Below are 21,415 nucleotides of genomic sequence, written 5' to 3'. Positions count from 1 at the left end.
TAGGTGTTATCTTTTTAGGAATATCCTTACTCATCATGTGTATTAACTATAACTGTTATTTGATAAAACATTTGATATGTACAATTACTATTATTTTAAAAGAATAAAATAAATTAGATTCTCATATATTTAGTACTCCCTCCGACTCCGTCTCTTATTATAGCAATATAAAACTCAATTACGTAGATCAAAAAATTAGTTAAAGACAACATATATAAAAATTAAATTTTTTTCTCCAAAATACCCTTATTTATGGGGGAAGAGGATATAAGAAAGAAAATAAGAAAATTATTATAATAAAAAGAATTATGAAAGAAAGAGAATGTGTGATGAAGAGAGATGATATTAATAGAGATAAAATAAAAAATTTATAAAATACCAAAAAAGACGATGGTTATTGTTTATACAACTAGACAGGAGGAGGGAGTGTCAAATTAACAGGAGATTGCATAAGAAATGTGTTGAAGGTTATTTACAAACAGGTTGAGACCCCTAGCATTTTCCCATCACTTTGGACGGCGCCATGAATAACCCACACACAGTACCATCACATTAAGTGCCTACGACTTTGTTCCTCACACGTGGATCACACAATCCAATTCAACATGTGTCCTTGGAATCTTGGAATCATGACACGTATGCAACCATGTATAAACAAAAACTTTGATCCGAATTAAATCTAGATTAATAAATATTAATATTTTTAATATATATAAAAACATTTACAAAATAATACTCTCTTGTTCTACCTTTGTTTTTAACAGATTTTTTTTTAGCTAAAATGTATACTCCTTACCTTCCTCATTTTGAGCTTACTGTTCCCAATCCCAGACACACTCACACAAAACCAAGTTCCAGGAGCAATTAAAATAGTTTTCTAAATTGTCCGTTTTAATTATTAGAATTGCATTTCTCACCCTTGTTTAGTAGTAAAATATATTTAATTGAAGCTGAAAAAAATGATGGGATTTAATTAAAAGCAACATTGGAAAAACAACCAAAATTTAAAAGATCACCGCTAGCTCTTTTTAATTTCTCACTTAAAAAGCTCCTCATTCACCTGTTTTATTTATAACCTTTAAATTTAGGAATAGACGTGATGTATTTTATAAACTTTAATTTTTTTTTGCTTTAACATTTCATGTGTTTTTTAATATTTATTTTAAATTATTTCTCTCTTATAGTATTTTGTAATAAATTTTATTTCATCTTTTTCTTATTTATTATAAGGGCATAATTGAAAACAAATATATATTTTTAACATATTTATTATTTTTAACTAATTTAACTAGTTGTGGGATGTACACTTAATCCTTTAATTTACATGCTCCACATTCTAATTATTTCTGCAAGTGACAAATAATAAATATTTTATGATGTATTCAGTATATCAAAATATTTTGTGGATTGCATCGATCACCAAGGTAAAAAAAAACTTCAGGTGCCTAAACACACCTAGACAATAGTGAAATACTAAATGGATATAAAATGATTGGAAAATACTGGATATATACGAGAAAATACTTCGAATGTCGGATGCTCCCTGTTTCCAAATTAAATATCCATTTCTATTTGCTGTGACCAGAATAATTGTAGTCCAAGATGGGTAAATTTGGTAAATATATACCGAATGCGGCACAACTCTTAAAACGAAATACTATATTTTAAATTATTACCAAAAAAAAATATTTTCAAATGGAAAAAGAAATCACCGTCCAACTCCAACCGCGTTAACATGAACAGAAATTTAAAATTTTAAAAATAAAAATAAAATAAGAAAGAAAAAAATTCGGAGGCGTGGTCATGAATGAAAAAGCCCCACCACCCCCACTACATCCGCGCCTACACCAATAGACAGCATAGCTTCACCTCCAGGCCCAAAGAATCAAATCCGCCGAACCTTTTCACGTCTCTCCAATTTCTCTTTTTGTGAATAAACTCTTCAAACTCTTTCAGCAATACTGAATTTTCCCATTAATCCTCTTCCTCATCCCTAATTTCCCACCAAATTAATCCTCGTGAACTCCGCCTTCTTCTTTCCCATCCCCTGCATTAATACCGCCTCTCTCTTCTCTTCCCAATGGCTTTCCTCTCTGTCTTCTTCTTCTTCTTCTTCAATCGCCATGGACGGCGTTGATGCCCACCCACTCTCCGCCATCACGCCAGCAACCACTGCTACAACAACGACGTTTGTCACCGCCGTCAAGCGCAGGCACGCACGCAGAACACCGGAGGCTGCTGTGTCCGCCGTTGAGGAAGATCGCCGTGTGAAAGACATGGGGAAGAAGAGTGTGTACAGTCAGGCGTCGTTCATGCAATGGACGATCGCCGACGCCGTCCACGTGGCTAGATTCCATTGGATTCCCTGCTTGTTCGCTCTCGGCCTTCTCTTTTTTATGGCCGTCGAGTATACCCTCCGAATGGTGCCGTCCTCATCTCCGCCGTTTGATTTGGGGTTCGTCGCCACTCGGTCCCTTCACCGTCTCCTTCAATCATCGCCTCAGCTCAATACCCTCCTTGCCGCCCTCAACACGGTACGTCGTCCCCCCCATCCCAGTTTCAGATCTGAACCTATTCGATAAACGACATTCTAGAATCAAATCGCTCTTCTTCCTCTCTGTTCTTTTGCTGGTACAGAAAAGAATCTAAATCTGTTGGACCAAACCCAAGCAGGTGGGGTAGGATCAAAATCTGATCCCTCTGATCTCTTCATTTATGACCATATTTATTGACTTTGGTTTCTGAACAGGTGTTCGTTGGAATGCAAACCACTTACATCCTATGGACGTGGCTCATCGAAGGGCGACCCAGAGCCACAATCTCAGCTCTGTTCATGTTCACATGCCGAGGCATTCTAGGCTCCTCCACGCAGCTTCCCTTACCCCAGGTAAACGAACAAATACTGATAATTCTCCAGATTGAAATATTTGTTGTTGCCACATACAGAAAAACATGGGGATGTGTGTGGGAAATGGAAGTGTACATTACATGTTTGGCTGTATCAGGGACTTAATTGGAGATGGGTTTGATTTGAATGGTGTGAAACAGGGGTTCGTGGGATCGGGGGTGGATTTTCCGGTGGGGAACGTATCGTTCTTTCTGTTCTTCTCCGGGCACGTGGCTGGATCGGTGATAGCGTCGCTGGACATGAGGAGGATGAAGAGGTGGGAGCTTGCGTGGACGTTCGATGTGTTGAACGTGCTTCAATCAGTGAGGTTGCTGGGGACGAGAGGCCATTACACCATAGATTTAGCAGTGGGTTTGGGAGCTGGCATTCTGTTTGATTCTTTGGCTGGCAGATACGAAGACAGCAAGAAGAAGACAACACTTTTAGCTGTCTCTTCTCCCAGTAACGGCTCCACCAAAGAGCCTCTCCTCATGTCTTGTACCACTAAGTAAAGTAAAGGAGGCATTTTCCGTAACATATAGATTCATATGAGAGGATTAAGAAAATCGTTTAAGTTGATTATTTATTGTTTTTGTCTAATAATTGTGTTTCTTTCTCTAAAATTTCGTTATTTTATTGTGGATATTAACTGTGAAAGGGAAAAAAATGAAAGAGAGAAATATGAAATTAATGAGAACAATGTTAGAAAAGATATTGGATGGAGAAGATAAAGAAAATTGAGTTCTTATTTAAGATTAGAGTTAAAATGTATCCAAAATAAAAATATTAGACGAAAAAGATAAAGAAAATAGAGATCGGGTAAAAATGCTTTCAACTTAGGGAAAAATGTGAGCAATTTTATCATAGGGATTCCAATCCATCAGATCTGACCCGTTGGTAGTTGTATAATGTATTAGAGTTTTAATATACATATATACTCTTCTGGTCCTATTTATAGGGTAGAGAGAGAAGGTTTTTTTTGTCCTATTTATAAGTCACCTTATTAAATTTTTACTATGACTTTACCATGTTGCCCTTCATTTATTATAGTGTAGATAGTTATTTTTTTGAAATAGGTATATATTAAATAGGGGTAAAGTTGAAAAGTTGCTATATTTTAATAAAGAGTTAATGCAGTTTAAGGTTTTTCTTGGTCTGTATGAAACTTATTGGAAATGCTTTATAAATAGGACCAGAGGAGTATATTAACAATAATTAGGTCTATTGTTAGTCCAACTGTCCGAGAGGAAGCAGAGTTGATTAGGTATTGGCAATTAAGGTAATTCGTTTTGTATGATCATTTTGTTTTTCAATTAAAAGTTTCAAGTTCACGATAATTTTAAAAGGGAAACCAATGTTTGGTTGTCATTATTATATTTGTTTTATTTTCACATGAATTTGGGAGTTTTGTGGTGAGGGTGAAATACTAGTAATTGCAAAGGTTGACTTAAAATACGGGATATAACTATATGGGACTTATTTATTTATTTTTTGTCAGGATGGATATGAATGCCTTTGGAGTGGTAGATTTGAATGTCAACAATAAAAAAAAAAAAAAAGTGAATTGGCTTCCCCACTTCCACGAGCTTCTCATACGCGTTATTCAGCCTTCTTTTCAAATATAATGATAGTAGCAATTATGAAACCCGGTTGAATGGAGACCAAATTTTTTATATTTATTATAACAAATGTTCAAATATCACGTGCCATGTGAATCTATAATTAAAAAAATACTATCCCAAAAATAGAACACATTAAATGTCTGAGTTGAATATAGTGCACTCCTCTATAATAAATACCATCTTTCATGCTATTCTCAACACCCAAGTAAATCCCTTGGCTTAATGGATAAATGATTCACATCATCTAATATTTTTTGTTCTATTAAACAAGAGTCATAATATCAGAAAATTATTTTATATTAAAATTGGTTGCCTCACTATTTTTCATTAAATAAGACAAATGATATTAAGATTAAGGATTAAGAATATAATTTATAAATTTAAAAAACTAAACTGAAATTTAATACAGACTTGGAGCATCAAACACAAACTTTAATATAAGTAATTAACAGAAACTCCTGAGGTTAAAAAAACAAACATACTTTTCCAATATAAGTAGTCCACTGGTGATTTTTTTTTTTTGGTTGCTTTAAACAGTTGCCATAACTTATTCCCTGCACAAAACCCAAAACTTCCATGCTTTTTTGGGAAAAAAGATGCTCCAGGATTTTTTTTTTGGCCAACAAACTGTGTAACCCTCTAATGTATTGCCTTTTCATTAATTTTCTTTTGAATTAATGAAAAGGCAATAAAATTACTATCCTTACAAATAGATTGAAAGAACAATGATGACAGCAGTTCAAATGATTTTTGCACTTGTTATTCTCTCAAGTAATGTCTCAAATCTAAGTTTGGTATCTGGAGAAAATTATTGCTGATAAAACTTCACATCTATATAATCTGACCCAGCTTGACATTTCATTAATCTGACAAGTTACAGTGCAAACATTATTTGGCTCCAATGCAGCAACAATGCCTCTGAAGGAGGAGAAAAACGGAGACATAACGAAGCAGACATGTAATAAGGTTGTAACTGCAATTTTATGTGGGATTAAGAGTGGAATTTACAGTGTCCCCTGTAGTGTTGAGGAGCAATTATACGTACTTTGACTGAGAGACACATCTGTATATGAAGTATAATAACAATAATCCTATTCCTCAGACACAGAATCCATGTCCAAGGCACATGTACCATCATCTACATTGGCCAATGGGTTGTACAAATGGGAGCTAGGATCAGTACACCCAGGAACCAAATCCAAACTGCACCTGTCACCCTGCAGATTTATTTATTTTTTCAGTTTCTAAAACAACCACATCAGGAATAAAGAAGATGGTTTGAGGAGAGGTGGATGGGATCTAGTGGAGCTCACTGAAGTGGACCCCATTCCCTTTTCTCAACTCTATTTAACTTGAACTTTGGAAGTAACAAAAATAATCATTCTCATAAAAAAAGAAGCACATAATGAAGATTTGAAGAATGTGCTGTTTAGTACTCACCCCTTCTTTAGAAAGATTACCAATCATTGCACATCTAGTAACGACTATATTTGTGTCTGGGAATATTGCTTTCTCACATGCTCCTTCTTTACTCAGTTCCTCTGCCAATCCCTATCACAAGATTTACAACTTCCAATTCAGTATCATTTCCGCCATGTGCCCAAACATATCCCGTTTTTGAACTTTCACATATTTAGTTCCTCGAGTAGCTCATTTACACTTGAAACATGCCAAGCACACTTTTTAAGACTCAGCCATGACATGTCTGCCTAAATCTATTCATACTGGACTTGACATTCTTATGTTTTGTAAAATGAGTCTGTTAGAGAATCTGTCATGTTTTACCTCATTAAAGAAGTCAATTGGCTTGTTTTGCCACCGCTTAGGAACTTGAAACTGAAGCCTGTAGGGGCCATCCCAGTCAACTCCATTTGTAAAGGAGAAGATCAAATTCAGAGCTAAAATAGAAGAGGAAAAATTAGAACATGATGAGAAGACAATAAATGGTTTTACAAGAGGGGAAAAACAAGCAGAGAAACAAGTGTACCATGCTTAGGAATGCATATCTGGATGGTGTATATTGGGGCATCAGCTTTGCCTCTATCTTTTCTCAGCATTTCTCTTGGCTCACCACCGCACATAATTGGCTGGTTAAAACCTCCTGAAAAGCGTGTAACTTCACAACTTAATCCCAAAAAACATGCCTAGCAATATGAATACCATCAAATCCGAAGTAATATGAACTACAGGGCAGCCTCACTATAACTTGATAAGTCAAATAGTGAAGTCTCCTGAATCATCTGTGGAACTGTTTGAACTTTAAAGGATTAAATTCTTCTACGTTTCGTGAAAATATTTGTGGGATAATTAAGTGAGATCATCAAAATTACCGTTAAAACCAACTCCAAATTCTTCGTTGGGGGCAAGTTGAGTTGCTGCTGGATTATAAAAAAGCTTTAGCTTTTCTCCCTGTCAGGATGTGAAAAGATACTTAATTTAAGACAAGAAACTATCAATGGGCTGAACTCTATATTGTACCATCATACTTACCGAAGCAGGAGGAAGACCATTCATGGTTTTCCAGTAGACAGGAGCTATCCCAAGTTCAAACATAGCCCATGAAGGAAGTTTGTACCTAAAAAGCATCATAGTAGATTTTGTAACATTGCACATAAAGATAACTGAATTCTTGAGAAATCAAATGCTCTTGGAGCACAAAGAACCCTGCAACTTGAGACAATAACTAGAAACTTCAGTAAGTAAAAGATATCTAGTTGGAGTTTCATACTCCTGAATTTCCTCAGCTGGGGCTGCCACAGAAACAGCAGCGGCACTGATTTTTCTGCTGACTTTAACATTTCTCTTGTTCACCGGTGAAGAATTTGTCAATGGCACATTGAGAAAATTCTTGGCTGCATCAGAAACGATACAACTGTAACAATAAGAAAAATACAAGACTGATCTAGTTTTATGCAAATTCGGAGTTTAATGCTTTTTGCCATTCAAACTGACAATCCACATCTTCCCAATACTGGGTGAGGTAATAGGTATCATATCTTAAAGGAAATTTGAATTAAAAAATAAAACAAATTGTTTTCTTCGCATCTACAGAAATCATTCTGATATTTCTGCACATTGTACTATTGAGCTGAGGAATGACGTGAAGTTTATGTTGTAGTAACGATAACTGGCTATTAGAGGAAAGAAGCTCTTTAGGTTCTCGTCTAAGTAAGGAACTTATTCCCAGCAATGGCATCATGCAGATGAAATTGTCAAAATTGATGTAGATTTATGGGCCATCATCAATCCATCAACAATTAAAAAAAAAAAAAAATTGTATGATTGCATGACCAGGGCAAAAAAAAAAAAAAAACACCTTCAATTTATTTCATTGACAACTTCTATTGAGGGTTGGTGAAAAATACGAGCTCCTTTGTTGATTCAGATAGCTCTATAAGCCGAAACTCCTTTTTTTCACAAAGAAAAAGGCAAATTTCTCCTCATATCATTGATCCAAATGGATCATTAGCACCGAGTATTCAATCACTTTCCTTAAGATTAACATAACAGAGTAACAAAAGATTTTTCCTTAATCGAAGTTTGCACACAACGTTATCAGAATCGTTGAGCATAAGGGAAGTTATTTCCTACTAGGACGTCCAAGTACGTAACAAAATGGACTCGATTCTAAGATTTAACACATAGCAAAAAGAAGAACAGAGAAGAGATGGAGCCTTCACCGAGCGTGCGGGAAACGCCACAAGAGACAGACCGCTTGGCCAAGAATGGTTGCGTGGAAGATGCGAAGATTGACCCATTTGTTGCCGCCATGTTTCACACTTTCTTTCGCTATAGGAGGAGAGAAATGAAAATAGTTGAAGTTCAATGCACTAGCTGGACATGTTTATAGATAAAGAGGAAAGATGTGATATTTTTCAGTATATGTACGCGGGTTAAGAATTTGCAGATAGGGCAGAAGTTTTGGTGGCAAAACACCGAAAAATCTTGTAATAGAGACAAATAAAACGAAAGGGTTTATCTCAGAATCAAAAAATATCTGGACCTTATTTCTCCGACCTCATTCGTGAACACAACTCTTGGCCAAAACCCGTCGCGGGTTTCACCGCCTTATCTGTTTTTCCTAATTCCTATTATTTCTCTTTCCACTTTTCCCTCTCCTTCTCTTTAGCCCACATTTTAGTTCAAAATTTCAAGTTTAGCCCCCAATTCGACAAATAACAAGTCTCACAAGTGGTTTGAAGTCTTAAACTTTCATTTCACACAACGACATGCGCTGAGCATATAAATCGATCGCCTCATTAAAACACAATCCAGCAAACGACTTCAAGCCTCAAGGCCTCGTTTCTCGTTAGAACCTCAAATACAGAGACGAGAATAACACAGGCCTTTCCTTTTCGCCCATGGCTCTGATCACCTCACAGACCAAAAACCCCATTCTCCATAACTTTACCACCTTTCACCGCTCAATCCCCCGGCTAACTAATTCTGAGTCCTTCTCAAACAATGCTAGAGCCCTTAAAGTCTCGAACTTCAATTCAAATTCGAACAAACTTTCCCTGAGAACAAACCCCTTCAGAACGGTGCCGGTTATATCTGCCAATGCGGCATTGACAGAAGCATTGGAACCAGCAGAAGAAGGGAATGCAAAGTACAGGAGAATTCTGCTATCGGACGTAGAGGTGAAGAGAGAGAGACGAGTTTTCTTTGGGAGGAAATGGAATTCGTTGGATTTGGGCACTGCTGGTGTTGTATTGGCCATGCATATGCTTAGTCTCTTTGCACCGTTTTGTTTCAATTGGAGAGCTTTCTGGGTGGCCATGGCTCTGTATGTTGTGACGGGTCTCTTTGGCATCACGCTATCTTTCCACAGAAATCTTTCTCACCGGAGCTTCAAACTTCCCAAATGGCTTGAGTATCTCTTTGCGTATTGTGGGGTTCTCGCTCTTCAGGTAAATTCTGGTTCTTAAAAGCTCTCTTCTGATTTTTTTTTTTTTTTTCATATTTTGGTTTTGCAAGAAGTGTTTTCATTACCAAATGGTACCAAGGCATCTGACATAAGAAAACGAGGAGTTTGGCTATCAAAAATACTCTTTTTTATGTCAAATATTGCATTTCATAAATTTTAAAGATTTGAGCATATGATTTATGAGAGCAGAGCTTTTATAGCCTCGGATACTGAGTCTCATATTATCCATTTTGTTAGACTGTACTCCCGTTAGCATCTTGTTAGCAGATTATATTGAAACGAATTCAAGTTTTTGGAGGGGGAAGAAAAAAAAAACACAAGAATTGTCTTTGAAAGATGAACATGTGATATCTAAGCTCTGAGAGATGAAATAAAATTTACTCCTTTTCCTTTGGTGATTTTGATTGGTGTGCAGGGGAACCCAATTGATTGGGTGAGCACACATAGGTACCATCATCAATTTTGTGATTCAGAGAGAGACCCACACAGCCCCACAGAAGGATTCTGGTTCAGTCATATGAGCTGGTTATTTGATACCAAATCTGTGGTTGAGAGGGTACCTATGATCTATGAATCCCTGGTTTTGTATCCCATCACTTCTTAACAAGCGAAAATCACAGTTCATAACCTTGTTGCAAATGTTTTGGGATGTGTATGTGCAGTGTGGAGAACCAAACAATGTTGGAGATTTAGATAAACAGTACTTTTATAGATTCCTCCGAAGCACTTACATTTTGCACCCCCTTGCTTTGGGAGGGCTGCTTTATGCCATGGGAGGTTTTCCTTTCCTTGTTTGGGGAATGGTAAGGAAATCTCTTTTATTTTCTTCTTTATCATCCTGGGAATCAATCAAAGAGCCTCATTTTTTTTTTTAAAATAAAGAATGAACTGAAACTCACGCATATATATGGTATGACTGTTGCAGGGTATGAGAATTGTTTGGGTATACCACATCACTTGGCTAGTAAACTCAGCCTGCCATGTCTGGGGGAAGCAAGCCTGGAATACCAAGGACTTATCCAGAAATAATTGGTATACTTACTTTTACCCTCATTGAAAATTTCTCCCCTTTTTTACTCTTCCTGTCAAGTGTTTTTATCCTGCAATTACATGGTATCTTAGTATTATTACTATTGGGTCATGTTTGAGTATTATAAGGCCTAATTAGATAGCTTCCAGAAATAGTTTTTCATCTTGTTTCACAAAAATCAAGTTTCACTCAATCAACTTAATCAATGACGGTGTTACAATTTTCCCCCATGAAAATTCTGTTTTTCTGTCAGGTGTGTGTGTGTGTGTGTTAACTTACAGCCATGGTTGAGCAGTATCTGAAACAGAATTTCACCATGATGGAGCAGGTGGGTGGCAGTGCTAGCATTTGGGGAGGGATGGCACAATAACCACCATGCTTTTGAGTACTCTGCGAGACATGGCCTAGAATGGTGGCAAGTGGACATGACTTGGTACGCAGTGAGATTTCTGCAACTTATTGGCCTGGCCAGTGAAGTCAAGCTTCCTTCACAAGCGCACAGACTAAGAATGGCATTCAACAACTGACGCATTCATGGCACTCAACAATAGATTGATCAGCTCATAAGCGTTGCTTTCATCCCATGTCAATGAGTTAATATCATTGTTAGTCTTTATTGTCCGGTTAAATTTTGATTTTGGTCCCTATAATGTAGTATTTTTTGGTCTGAGTTTAATGAATGGTCTTGATACTTTTAATGAGTTATGATTTTGGTCCCTATACTTGAAATTCATACAAAGTCTTTATAAAACTATAAGGGCCAGAACCAACAATTTGAAACCACAGGTGCCAAAACCAAAATTAGATCAAATTGTAAGGACCCACAATGATATTACCCCTTGTCAATCAATCCTCAGTGTTGAATTTCAGTGCACTATTGCCCATTGTGGGTGGGACTAGCATGGCTCCACGCTACTAGAGAGATTTATACCCTGCTTGGTACATAAGAAAATAGTGGAATCCCTCTTTACTGTACACCAGAATGAAATAAATATGCAATATCTAAGAATGTTTGGTGCATGTGCGCACAAGAATGCAGTTCCACATGTTTCTGTCTTCTTATCACATCTTTTTTAATAATGGTCCACTTCTCTGTTCTTGCTCAGCTCATTTTCAGCAACGTGATAAAGCATAGTTAGGTGAAAGCCACGACGATGCTCCCTAATTCAAATTGGTCGTTGTTTGAAAACACGTTTGTGTGTGTTCAGTGGTTCTATCGTCATTCTCTAATCTCTATGAAGGTCTCTGTTCAGGAACAAAATTATAAAATATATATAATACAATACATTTATAATTGGCACGGCGTCTTGCCATTAATATAAAAATTAGATAACTAATTTGCAAATATTAAAAAAGTAATTAAGTTAGTTATTTATAATAAATATGTATCATTTGTGTTAAAATGTCCTTATTAATCATATGTATTAAAACTATTATTTTATAGAATCTTTAACATAGGCAATCATAATTATTTTGAGAAAAAATAAATAAATATAAGAAATAAAATAAAACAAAATCTTATATTTAAAATTAAATTAAATTTTGAACTAGCTCTTAAATAATGGTGTGGTATTAAATTACTTTCATGATTGAACTTGCCTTGCAAGGTACTTCAAAGCCTGTTATGTTGGGGCCCTTAAAATCTCTACTTCTTCGAAAGGAGGGGTAGTCATTCTCAAATCGTAAATATCAAACTTCTAATTATTTATTTAAGAGATAAGAGCTTATAAGTACTCACTTCAATCCAGGTTAGAAGTATTTTTTTTTTCTATAGTGATATTCCTGGAACTCATTTACTTTCTAGAAGCCTGCAATGAAATTTAATTTTTTTTTTAAAAAAAATTGCAATACTCTACAAAATCTTATCTCCAATATTACCACGACTAGCCACTCTTCTTTTATAAAATTTAAGAAATATTTATAAATAATGTAATTTTATAAATTATATACTCCTCCGGTCCTAAATATAAGATCTATTTTGTCGTATAATTTATACTACAAAATAGATCTTATATTCAAGACCGAAAGAGTATATAGTATGTATATATATATATATTGGTTAGATAGCTTGATCAAGCCATACATAAAAAGAGGTTGGCAATGACAAGTAGCTCTAATGGTAACAGCTCCCGCCACATTTGATGAGTTCTTAAATTTGAGTTTGACATTAACATGTTTTTTGTTTATTAAGATGATTATAGAATAATCTTAATTATAAAATAATATCATGCGATCTGATAAAAAAGAAAAGTAATATCATGATGATTTCACAATCATAACTCACTAAATAAAGATTAAATAAAACACTTGCTTAAGATATTTAAATACAGTCATGGCATAGCTGCCATATCATTCACTTCCACCTCATTGTGTTGTCACCATATTTAATTACAGTGACATTCACAAGCCATGCCTAATATATACGCCTCAAAGATGCTTTTCTTTTCCTTTTTCTCCCACCCAAAAAAACAAAAAACAAAAATACCGCATCCACCGTCCATTTTTTTTGTTTGATATTTGCACACCGTCCACTTTAATTATAGCCTGTCTAATTATTACATTACGAAAAATTAATCACTAGGTTCCTGTAATTTTAAATCAGTTGTAGCTTAGTTCCTAAACTTTACCTTAGAGCAATTCAAGTTCCTATAGTTTTGATTTAGTTAAAACTTAATTTTTAAACTTCGACTCGGTGCAATTCAGTTCATATAATTTTAATAATCTAAAACATTAGTCCATAAATTGTAGAAAATAAAATTATAAAGACTAGAGTTTTTTTTTTTAACTCAACAACCAATATTTAAAATAATTAAATTGCGGGCATTAAGTTGCACTAAGTCAAATTTTAAGAAATGAGTTAAAACTATAGAGATTACAATTGAAGCAAAGATCAAATAATCAATTTTCCCCTGTTATTATTATTTTATCCCTCTTGACATTGAATATTGATTCGTCTTTATCAACATGAGATTAGGGAGGTTGAAGGTCAATTTAAATATGAATCATGCTTACGGATGTTTTTAAACGTTTAATATTTACTACGCACGCAAATGTCGCTTTTGAAAAAGGACCTCAAAAAAACAAAAAGCTTCCTTAATTACCTACTCTACTTTTGTCAATTTCTAGTCAAATGGATTGCAAAAAAAAAAAAAAGGAATAGATTAGTTAATTATACCAAATGTGATATAATTTTAGTAAAAGATTTTTGCATAACATTAAATTATATATATAAGTTTATGAATCAGATAAACTGGTTCAAAAAAAAAATTAAAACATGAGACATAAAATTTATTAAAGTCTTATATTTAAGATTAGATCCCACTTTCAATTAATTATATTATAGAACAAAGACGATAATATAATTTATAGTTAACTAGATTGAGAATTTTTTTTTTTGGGGAAGGGAGACCGTAACCTCTTACTTATAAGAGTTTTTTTTCCCGGCCCCCGTTAAAACTTACCACTTTCGATCCTAATTATAAGAGTTAGTTGACTAATTTGAGGATATTAAGAAAAAAAAGTTAAGTTAGTTATTTGTAACAAATATGTGTTGTCTTTCCTACAATACTCTTGCTAATCAAGTATATTGGTTAGAACTACTATTGTTAGAATGATTACCTTGAAAAAAAATATATAAATATAAGAGACAAGTATATTGGGATCTTACATCTAGGATCAAAATAAAAATAAAAAAATCTTATATTAAAGACCGGATGTAATATAAAGCATTTGTATGCCACTAGATTATAAGAAGGGGATATCGGCAGAAATGTTGCATGAGATCTGGTGAAAGAAGCCTCTTCTATAATGATACAGACCAAACCTACATGTATGACTTTTCTTTGTCCCTTTTTTCTTTTTCCAAATTATATCATCCACAGTCCACTTTCTTTTTTGCAATCTGCGCACCGTCCTCCTTAATTAATAATTATGCCTTGCCTTTATTATTGTTGTTGTTGTTATTATACGCTGAAATATAAGTTTATCAAATTAAATTTAGTTCATAAGTTTTAAAGTGTGTATATATATTTTTTACTTTTAATATCATCAGTCTTATTTAATGAAATGCTGACAAATCATGTTTAAATTTTAAAAAATAAAAATAATTATATTAAAGATTTAAAATTCAAGACATGTTTTTCGCATTTGTTAAGTTAGCATTTTCTATTAAATAAGATTGTCAATTTTTAATATTAAAAAAATTAAAAGCACACCTCATAAATTTAAAAGACTAAATCTTTTTACCAAAAATTTAAGAGACTAAATTGAAACTATTAAAAAAAACGTGTACTTTACTCTCTTTTTTTCCCTTATACTTCTTTAATTCTTACTATAAGAATTACTTTACCAATTTGGATGAATAAGAAAACTGGATAAATTATTTAATTTTAATAAATATGACTTGATCTTTCTAAAATACTCCTATATAATATTAGATTATGTGTCAGTTTATAAATTAAATAAATCAGAGTAAGAAAAAACAATAAATATGAGAAATAGAATGTATTAATATTATATATATATTTAAAATCAAGACTAACTTTGCAACTAACTCTATGGGATTATTGAATATTGAATACTTTAGCCATCAGTCAAATAAGAGATTAGAGGTTGAAATCTAAACATGAATCACGTTTATGGGTCATTTTAAATTACTACCTCCCATCCATAATCTAAAAAGTAGATAATTAATTTGGAGTGGTTATCAAAATTAGTTAAATTAGTTATTTGTAATAAATATGTGTTGATCTCCTTGAATTACCCAATTTAACCATGTACATTAGAATTATTAGAATTATCCTTTGTTGAAAACCTCTTATAATTAATAGAGATATTTTAAAAAAAAATAAATTAGAAAAACAAAACGAGTTAAAATTTTATATTTAATCATGTTAATAATGTATATTAGACTTGTTAGAATTTCCCCAAACGCTGATCTCACACGGGTCAAAAAGTCTTCCTTGCATACTTTTATCAGTTTCATTTGCAGGTCAGCAAAAATATCAAGTTTCAGTTTCCCACAGGGCACGTGCCTCCACGTGACCATGCCAGACTCTGACTTGCTTCGCTCTAGCGACGATCCACTATATCCACCAGGGTTAGTCTTTAAGTTAATAGAGTACTTACAATCGCTCTTTAATAAAATTTTCATATTGATAACGAGATTTAAATTTATAACTTTATGAATTATGAACTGACTTATTCTCAAATAGACTAATTTTTATTGGCATATCTTTTAAAACTCAAAACTTTTGTTTTCAGCTTTGCCAACCCATATAAAAACAATGAATCAAAATGAAATTATTCTTTCAATAAATTTAGGGTAAATTGAAAAAAATGTTAATTACTCCTCTGATTCTTAATATAAGACCCATTTAACTAATTTGATTAGATTAAAAAAATTAGGTAAGTTAGTTAATTATAAAAAATGTGACACGTTTTTCCTAAAATACCATAATCATCTTTCTTAATACCCAATCTTCCTCTTCTACTTAATTATAGTTGAGGGAGTATCCATAGGAGTAATTTAGAGAAAATTGATAAATATGAGAAATGGTTCTTATATTTAGAACCAAAACAAACTCAACAATTGGGTCCTATATTAAAGACCGGAAGAATATTAATTTTCTATGTGACTTTTCCATGAATTAATTCTAAAATACACACTATAATACGCACTAAAGGGAGTATATATAATTATTAAACACATCCTGCAAATCCAAGGTTAATTAATGAGCTCATGCCATTATAATTGAAATTCACACACCCACACACACATCTTGATTCTTGGATTAAATTTACAGTCACCACTTAACTAAAGTACGTATACTAACACTTCTTTTAATGAGAACGAAGAAAAAGAATGACTCTCAAAGTGGAACACAAAATTCAGGGAAAAAAAATAAAAAAGGCAAATTTGAAAACATAGACATATTAGGCACAAACACTTTAGGAAACAAAAAAGAACAAAACCAACCTTGAGCATCGAGAAGCACCAAATGATTCATTATTACTACTCTTCAACTTTAACAGAAGAATTACCATGCTCTCTCTAATCACCTCGAGGTTCCACCAAAAATTATATTTAATTATATGCGACATAACAACATTTGGAATTTCGAAGCCATCGGATAATGTAAAACAAAAACACAAACAACTATATTTATTATTAATTATTAATCACACACAAAGCCACTCACAAAAGGCATTACTTAGCTTGTTTGTAATATAATAATATAGAATAGAATAGTAGCCACGGTAAATATGCACGGGAGAATATTTAAAAAGCACAATCATGAAACCTAGCTCTCTCTGCGGTTTATTGTTTTTAGTTTCAAACATTGGTATATTCAAACTATCTAGCTAGCTACGTTGTTCTAAAATAATGATAATAATAATTTTATTATTATTACTACTGTATATGCACACATTCACATGACTTATTGATTATGATAATCATGGGTGAAAAGGCAATTAATTAATTTTGTTGGGAAAATTTGAGAGATAATAATAAGTATGGGACTACAGGGTGTGAGCATGAGTGGTTCAGTTCCCATACGAAGACTGCCAAAAGTTGGGTGCTATATTATTTATCTGACACTGCATAATAATGCATAAATAATACAAAGACAGTAATTATTATGTTAAGCAGAGAAATTGCATGCTTACGTCATTCCAAAGCATGCCTTTCAAGCAACAATTTCGAGGTGTCCATAAAAATAAAGAACTTAGTCCTATATGTTACTCCCTCCGTTCCTTATTATAAGAGACGAATAACCGAATTACGTTGATCAAAAAAACAGTTAAAATTAGTTAAGAACAATCAATGTGTAAAAAGTATAATCTTTTTTCCAAAAATGCCCTAATTAATAAGGAGAGAGAGCATGAGAGAGAACAATTAAATTATTAAAAGAAAGAGAAGTGAGAAAGAGAGAGAGAGTGAGTTGGAGACAATAAATATAGGTAAAATAGGAAATCAACACAAAAAAGTAGAGACAACTTTTAAGTGTCTCTTATATATAGGAACATGCCATAAGCATCAAATGTCTCTTATAATAAGGAACGGAGGGAGTATTAATTAATTATTAACATGCCACCATATATTATAATCCAATCGTGTTACTATTGTTTAAAGGTTAAATTATCGGTTAACCCATAACTGCTTTTCATACTTTGTACGGTTAAAGTGTGTTTTTAAACTCTCTCTCTCTCTCTCTCTCTCTCTCTCTCTCTCTCTCTCTCACACACACACACACACACACACACACACGCACACGCACACACACATGTATCCTGCGTCTCTCAAATTGATGATGAATAGGAAAACAATGCTATTCGATTCATTTTCCCATGATGGTGTATATATAATTAATCTTGAATTTTAAACTGAAAACTTTTATTTTGAATACGTGCGAAACAACCTGGTAAGATTTTTAATATTTTGTGGTCTTTGTTGATTATTTGAGGATTACTATTATTTTGCTTAATTATTCTAGCGATGTACAAATCAAATTTTACATATGGAAAATGGCAGTTTTTTCAAAGAACTTGTTACGACAAATAACAGCATTGAAATAGAACTCTACCATGCATCCATAGTTTATGAAATTGAGTAAAGATACATCCGATCTTATTTTTTAATTATATTCAGCACTCTGATCTTAAAGCTTTTGTATATAGTATTCTAGTAATATTTTTGGTACATCTAACATTTTAATCTTATTTTTAATACATCCAGTACTCTAAAGATGAGGATACTGAATGTAACTAAAAACAATAACATTGGAGCGCCTTATGTATTGGGAAAATAAGATTAAAATGCTTAATGCACTCGGGAAATAAAATCAGAAAATGCTAAATGCATCTTTACCCTATCAAATTTCCATTGAAGATAAATTAGGACTAGTCCAATGCAAGCAAAATCAAGCCTTAATGCTACTTGTTAATATAGAATTTAAATGGGGTGGCATGCATAAGTCTCAAGCAAAATTAAACTTTGATGTCACTTGTTGGGAAAGTAGACAAAACTAAAAATATTGTGTTACTCATAAGAAGAAAAATATAAGTGAGTTCCACACTATACTTCAATCTAATAAAACTTAAAAATCCAAGTTTTTGTTTCCATCTTTTCACTAACACATACACCATTGCTCCCTCATATCTTGCAGTCATGCTTTTTAAAAGAAACTGATGTCTGTCTCGCGTATAAATAACTCGTCGGGTCGTTAATTAACGCTTTTTGAAATATTTCCCATTAAAATTCATTTAGAGGAGACGTGAAGTTGTGTGTTTTTCTATATTATTTAAGGTTAGAACTGAGAAAAAAGTTATTTTCAAAGAAAATTTATGACTCAACTACTTTTTCTTAACTTCAAATCAGAAGTGATTTATAATAAGTATAAGAAAAATATACATAACGTGTGTGTATATCATTAACTTAATTTTGTGCGATGTGAGATTTCGTATATCTTAACATACCCACAATTACAGTTTTAACAAATGCCAATTAATTAAGTTTTTTCCTATGGGAAACTATCACTATGGTCCTAAATATAAGTTACTTATAACACATTCTCGCATGCTAAGAAATGCATTAAATTGTCCAAAATTTTCAATTATTTTCTTATTAAAGTTTTATATTTCTACATTTAGGAATCATTCTCAAATCTCTTCTTTCTTTCTCTCTTTCCTATAAGAATTGACTAAGAATGAAATTGAAAATAAGCATTAAATATACCACAGGTGATTTATATTTATAATCAAAAATTTTCTTCTTAAATGACTTGCACTTTAAGATCATACCTGTATGAGGATAATGATTTACTAGTAATTTGCAACTAGAAGATGACCGTTAAATTAATATGAGCAGAAAGAACCTATAATTTAGAGCTTCATCATGCTCGGGTCTGAATGAGGATGAATGGTAGAATGGAGGAGAGTAGCCCATGATTTTTGCCCTCAGAAAAGGCTGGCTGATTTCAGAACTTCATTTTCCCCGAGAAAGACAAATAATAAAGCACCAAAAGCTTCTGAATGAAGCAGCCAGGTGGTCAGGTGAAGCCAACAACTTTTCATCCCTCCGCCTGTCATACTCTTACACACCCTTGTTTATTGGGCGGTCCATCCCAAACTTTTTTTTTCCCTTTTTTTAAAAAATCTCAATACAGCTTTAAAAGTGTTAAAAGAAATTAACGCTGTAGAAGGAGTAATATTTTCTTAAACATTTTAAGGATAACACTGTTATCGGTCTTAATTATAAAATTTTTGTACAAAATTTTATAATTAAGACCGGAGATAATATTAAACTAAGAAAGCTTTTAAGTATCTAAGGCAGTGAACAAATCAAAGGAGAAGAAGAGCTAAGCTAAGGCAGTAGTAAATGAAATGAAAGTGAAGGAGGACGGTAATAAATTAATGGAGGAGGTAGGGCACGCGAGATGACCGGGTACGGGAACAGCAGGTGAGGAAGGTCTCAGCTATGGGGTGAGGTCGTAGAATGGCCCGGTAGATACCCCGCATTCACCTCGGTAATCAAACCCCACAACACACCCCCTTCCTCCCCTCCCCTCCCCTGCACGCCTTTCCACTCTCTTATTCTTCTGCACTTTTCTTCTTCTCCAGTACTTGTCACCCTCCTTGGTATTTGTTCCTTTCCCTATTCCTCCTCCTTCCATTCTCATTCCTCAGTCACTCTCTCTCTCTCTCTCTCCTCTCTCTGTCTCTCTCTTTAAATACCCCATCAGGCCTCACCTAGCTTGCTATTACAACCTTATCAGCATTCCCTCGACATACAACAAAAGAAAGCTCGAAACCAATAACGAGAAAGCTAAGCCACTCTCTGTGTCTGTCTGCTGCTTTCTTCGTTCGCATTGTCACATTCCATTTGGTCTCAGAGCTTCATCACATTGGCTATACTGTGGTTTGTGAGGTTAGTGAAGAGTGTGTCAAAACGGGTCTCCCACTGTGGATGCTTGGGCTCGGCGCGGACCGACTGTGGGCCGACATGAACCGCCTCCTCGCCTTCCTCTTCCACCAGGTCTCACAACAACCTTAATTACATAACCCGTTCCTTAACGTTGTCAGTTTTCAGTTCTAGCTCATCAAACAACGCACGAACGTCATGGTTAACAGTTTCAACAAAGACGAAGTTACGCGCTTCATATGAATATATAATGATTCGTTCATTTAAGAATATTAAAATTGTTGTTATAACGGTGCAGGGAGTTCTGGACGAGCAATTCCTGCAGCTTCAGCAGCTTCAGGACGAGTCTTCTCCAAACTTCGTGTCCGAGGTTGTCAACATTTACTTCCACGAGTCCGAGAAGCTTCTCCGAAACCTCAGATCATTGCTGTATGTCTATATACATAGATATATATAAATATATGTCCATTCCCATCTGTTTCTTCTCTAACTTATGACGATGCTAATAACGAAAATGGGTGCAGAACGGATAGGGAGCTGTCGGACTACAAGAAAATGGGAATCCATGTGAACCAGTTGATGGGAAGCAGTTCAAGTATTGGCGCCAACAGAGTTCGAAACGTCTGCGTCGCGTTTCGTGCTGCCACTGACCAGAACAACCGTGCCGGGCACGTGCCTCCCACTTTCTTCTTCATTAGTCTCCCACTTATATAAAGTTTAGGGTCTTTCTTCTTACTTTGCAGTACTGTGTCTGCTTCATTTCAGATGCCTGCGAGCTTTGGAGATGCTAGAACACGAGTACTGCTATCTCAAGAACAAATTACACGAACTTTTCCAAGTACTCTTTTACACTGCCCTATTATTATTATTATTATTCCTCAAACAACTCGTACTTTGTATTACTTTATATTATTCATTAATTATTAATATGTAATTATATAATGATGCAGATAGAGCAAGAACGTGCTTTGGCAGCAGGAGTGAGGTACCCAGCGCAGAATTAAAGAGGGCCGGGGTGAATGAAAGA

At 34.1% G+C, this 21,415-nt stretch overlaps 4 protein-coding genes across 5 annotated transcripts; 3 read left to right on the top strand and 1 right to left on the bottom strand.

The window, feature by feature from the left end:
- Nucleotides 1-1,908: 1,908 nt before the first annotated feature.
- On the top strand, nt 1,909-3,487 carry LOC114735634 (phosphatidylcholine:diacylglycerol cholinephosphotransferase 1). The gene is made up of 3 exons (XM_028923332.1): nt 1,909-2,534; nt 2,750-2,887; nt 3,049-3,487. Exons 1-3 carry the CDS (start codon nt 2,124-2,126, stop codon nt 3,397-3,399), a joined length of 900 nt encoding a protein of 299 aa, XP_028779165.1. The 5' UTR covers nt 1,909-2,123; the 3' UTR covers nt 3,400-3,487.
- Nucleotides 3,488-5,304: 1,817 nt separating this feature from the next.
- Nucleotides 5,305-8,429, bottom strand: LOC114735635 (uncharacterized). The gene is made up of 8 exons (XM_028923333.1): nt 8,190-8,429; nt 7,238-7,361; nt 7,000-7,084; nt 6,840-6,918; nt 6,497-6,610; nt 6,295-6,407; nt 5,950-6,060; nt 5,305-5,726 (listed from the first exon to the last, which is right to left on the bottom strand). The coding sequence occupies exons 1-8, from the start codon at nt 8,278-8,280 to the stop codon at nt 5,601-5,603; spliced, it is 843 nt and encodes a 280-aa protein (XP_028779166.1). The 5' UTR covers nt 8,281-8,429; the 3' UTR covers nt 5,305-5,600.
- Nucleotides 8,430-8,779: 350 nt separating this feature from the next.
- LOC114735645 (palmitoyl-monogalactosyldiacylglycerol delta-7 desaturase, chloroplastic) lies at nt 8,780-11,335 on the top strand. Its single transcript, XM_028923346.1, has 5 exons — nt 8,780-9,419; nt 9,852-9,992; nt 10,099-10,239; nt 10,362-10,468; nt 10,795-11,335. Exons 1-5 carry the CDS (start codon nt 8,871-8,873, stop codon nt 10,991-10,993), a joined length of 1,137 nt encoding a protein of 378 aa, XP_028779179.1. The 5' UTR covers nt 8,780-8,870; the 3' UTR covers nt 10,994-11,335.
- A 9,083-nt stretch (nt 11,336-20,418) lies between these two features.
- LOC114735622 (pseudo histidine-containing phosphotransfer protein 6-like) lies at nt 20,419-21,415 on the top strand. 2 transcript variants are annotated; one of them, XM_028923321.1, is made up of 5 exons: nt 20,419-20,502; nt 20,687-20,817; nt 20,913-21,056; nt 21,154-21,226; nt 21,339-21,415. In XM_028923321.1, the coding sequence occupies exons 1-5, from the start codon at nt 20,434-20,436 to the stop codon at nt 21,390-21,392; spliced, it is 471 nt and encodes a 156-aa protein (XP_028779154.1). In that variant the 5' UTR covers nt 20,419-20,433; the 3' UTR covers nt 21,393-21,415. The 2 variants fall into 2 exon arrangements, with proteins under 2 accessions (XP_028779154.1, XP_028779153.1); XM_028923320.1 differs by having other exon boundaries at nt 20,427-20,502; nt 20,687-20,751.

This window comes from Neltuma alba, unplaced genomic scaffold (assembly GCF_004799145.2).
Source record: "Neltuma alba isolate B1F8T4 unplaced genomic scaffold, ASM479914v2 tig00013242_pilon, whole genome shotgun sequence".
NCBI classification, from domain to species: Eukaryota; Viridiplantae; Streptophyta; class Magnoliopsida; order Fabales; family Fabaceae; genus Neltuma; species Neltuma alba.
This window is presented reverse-complemented; position numbering and strand designations above follow the sequence as displayed.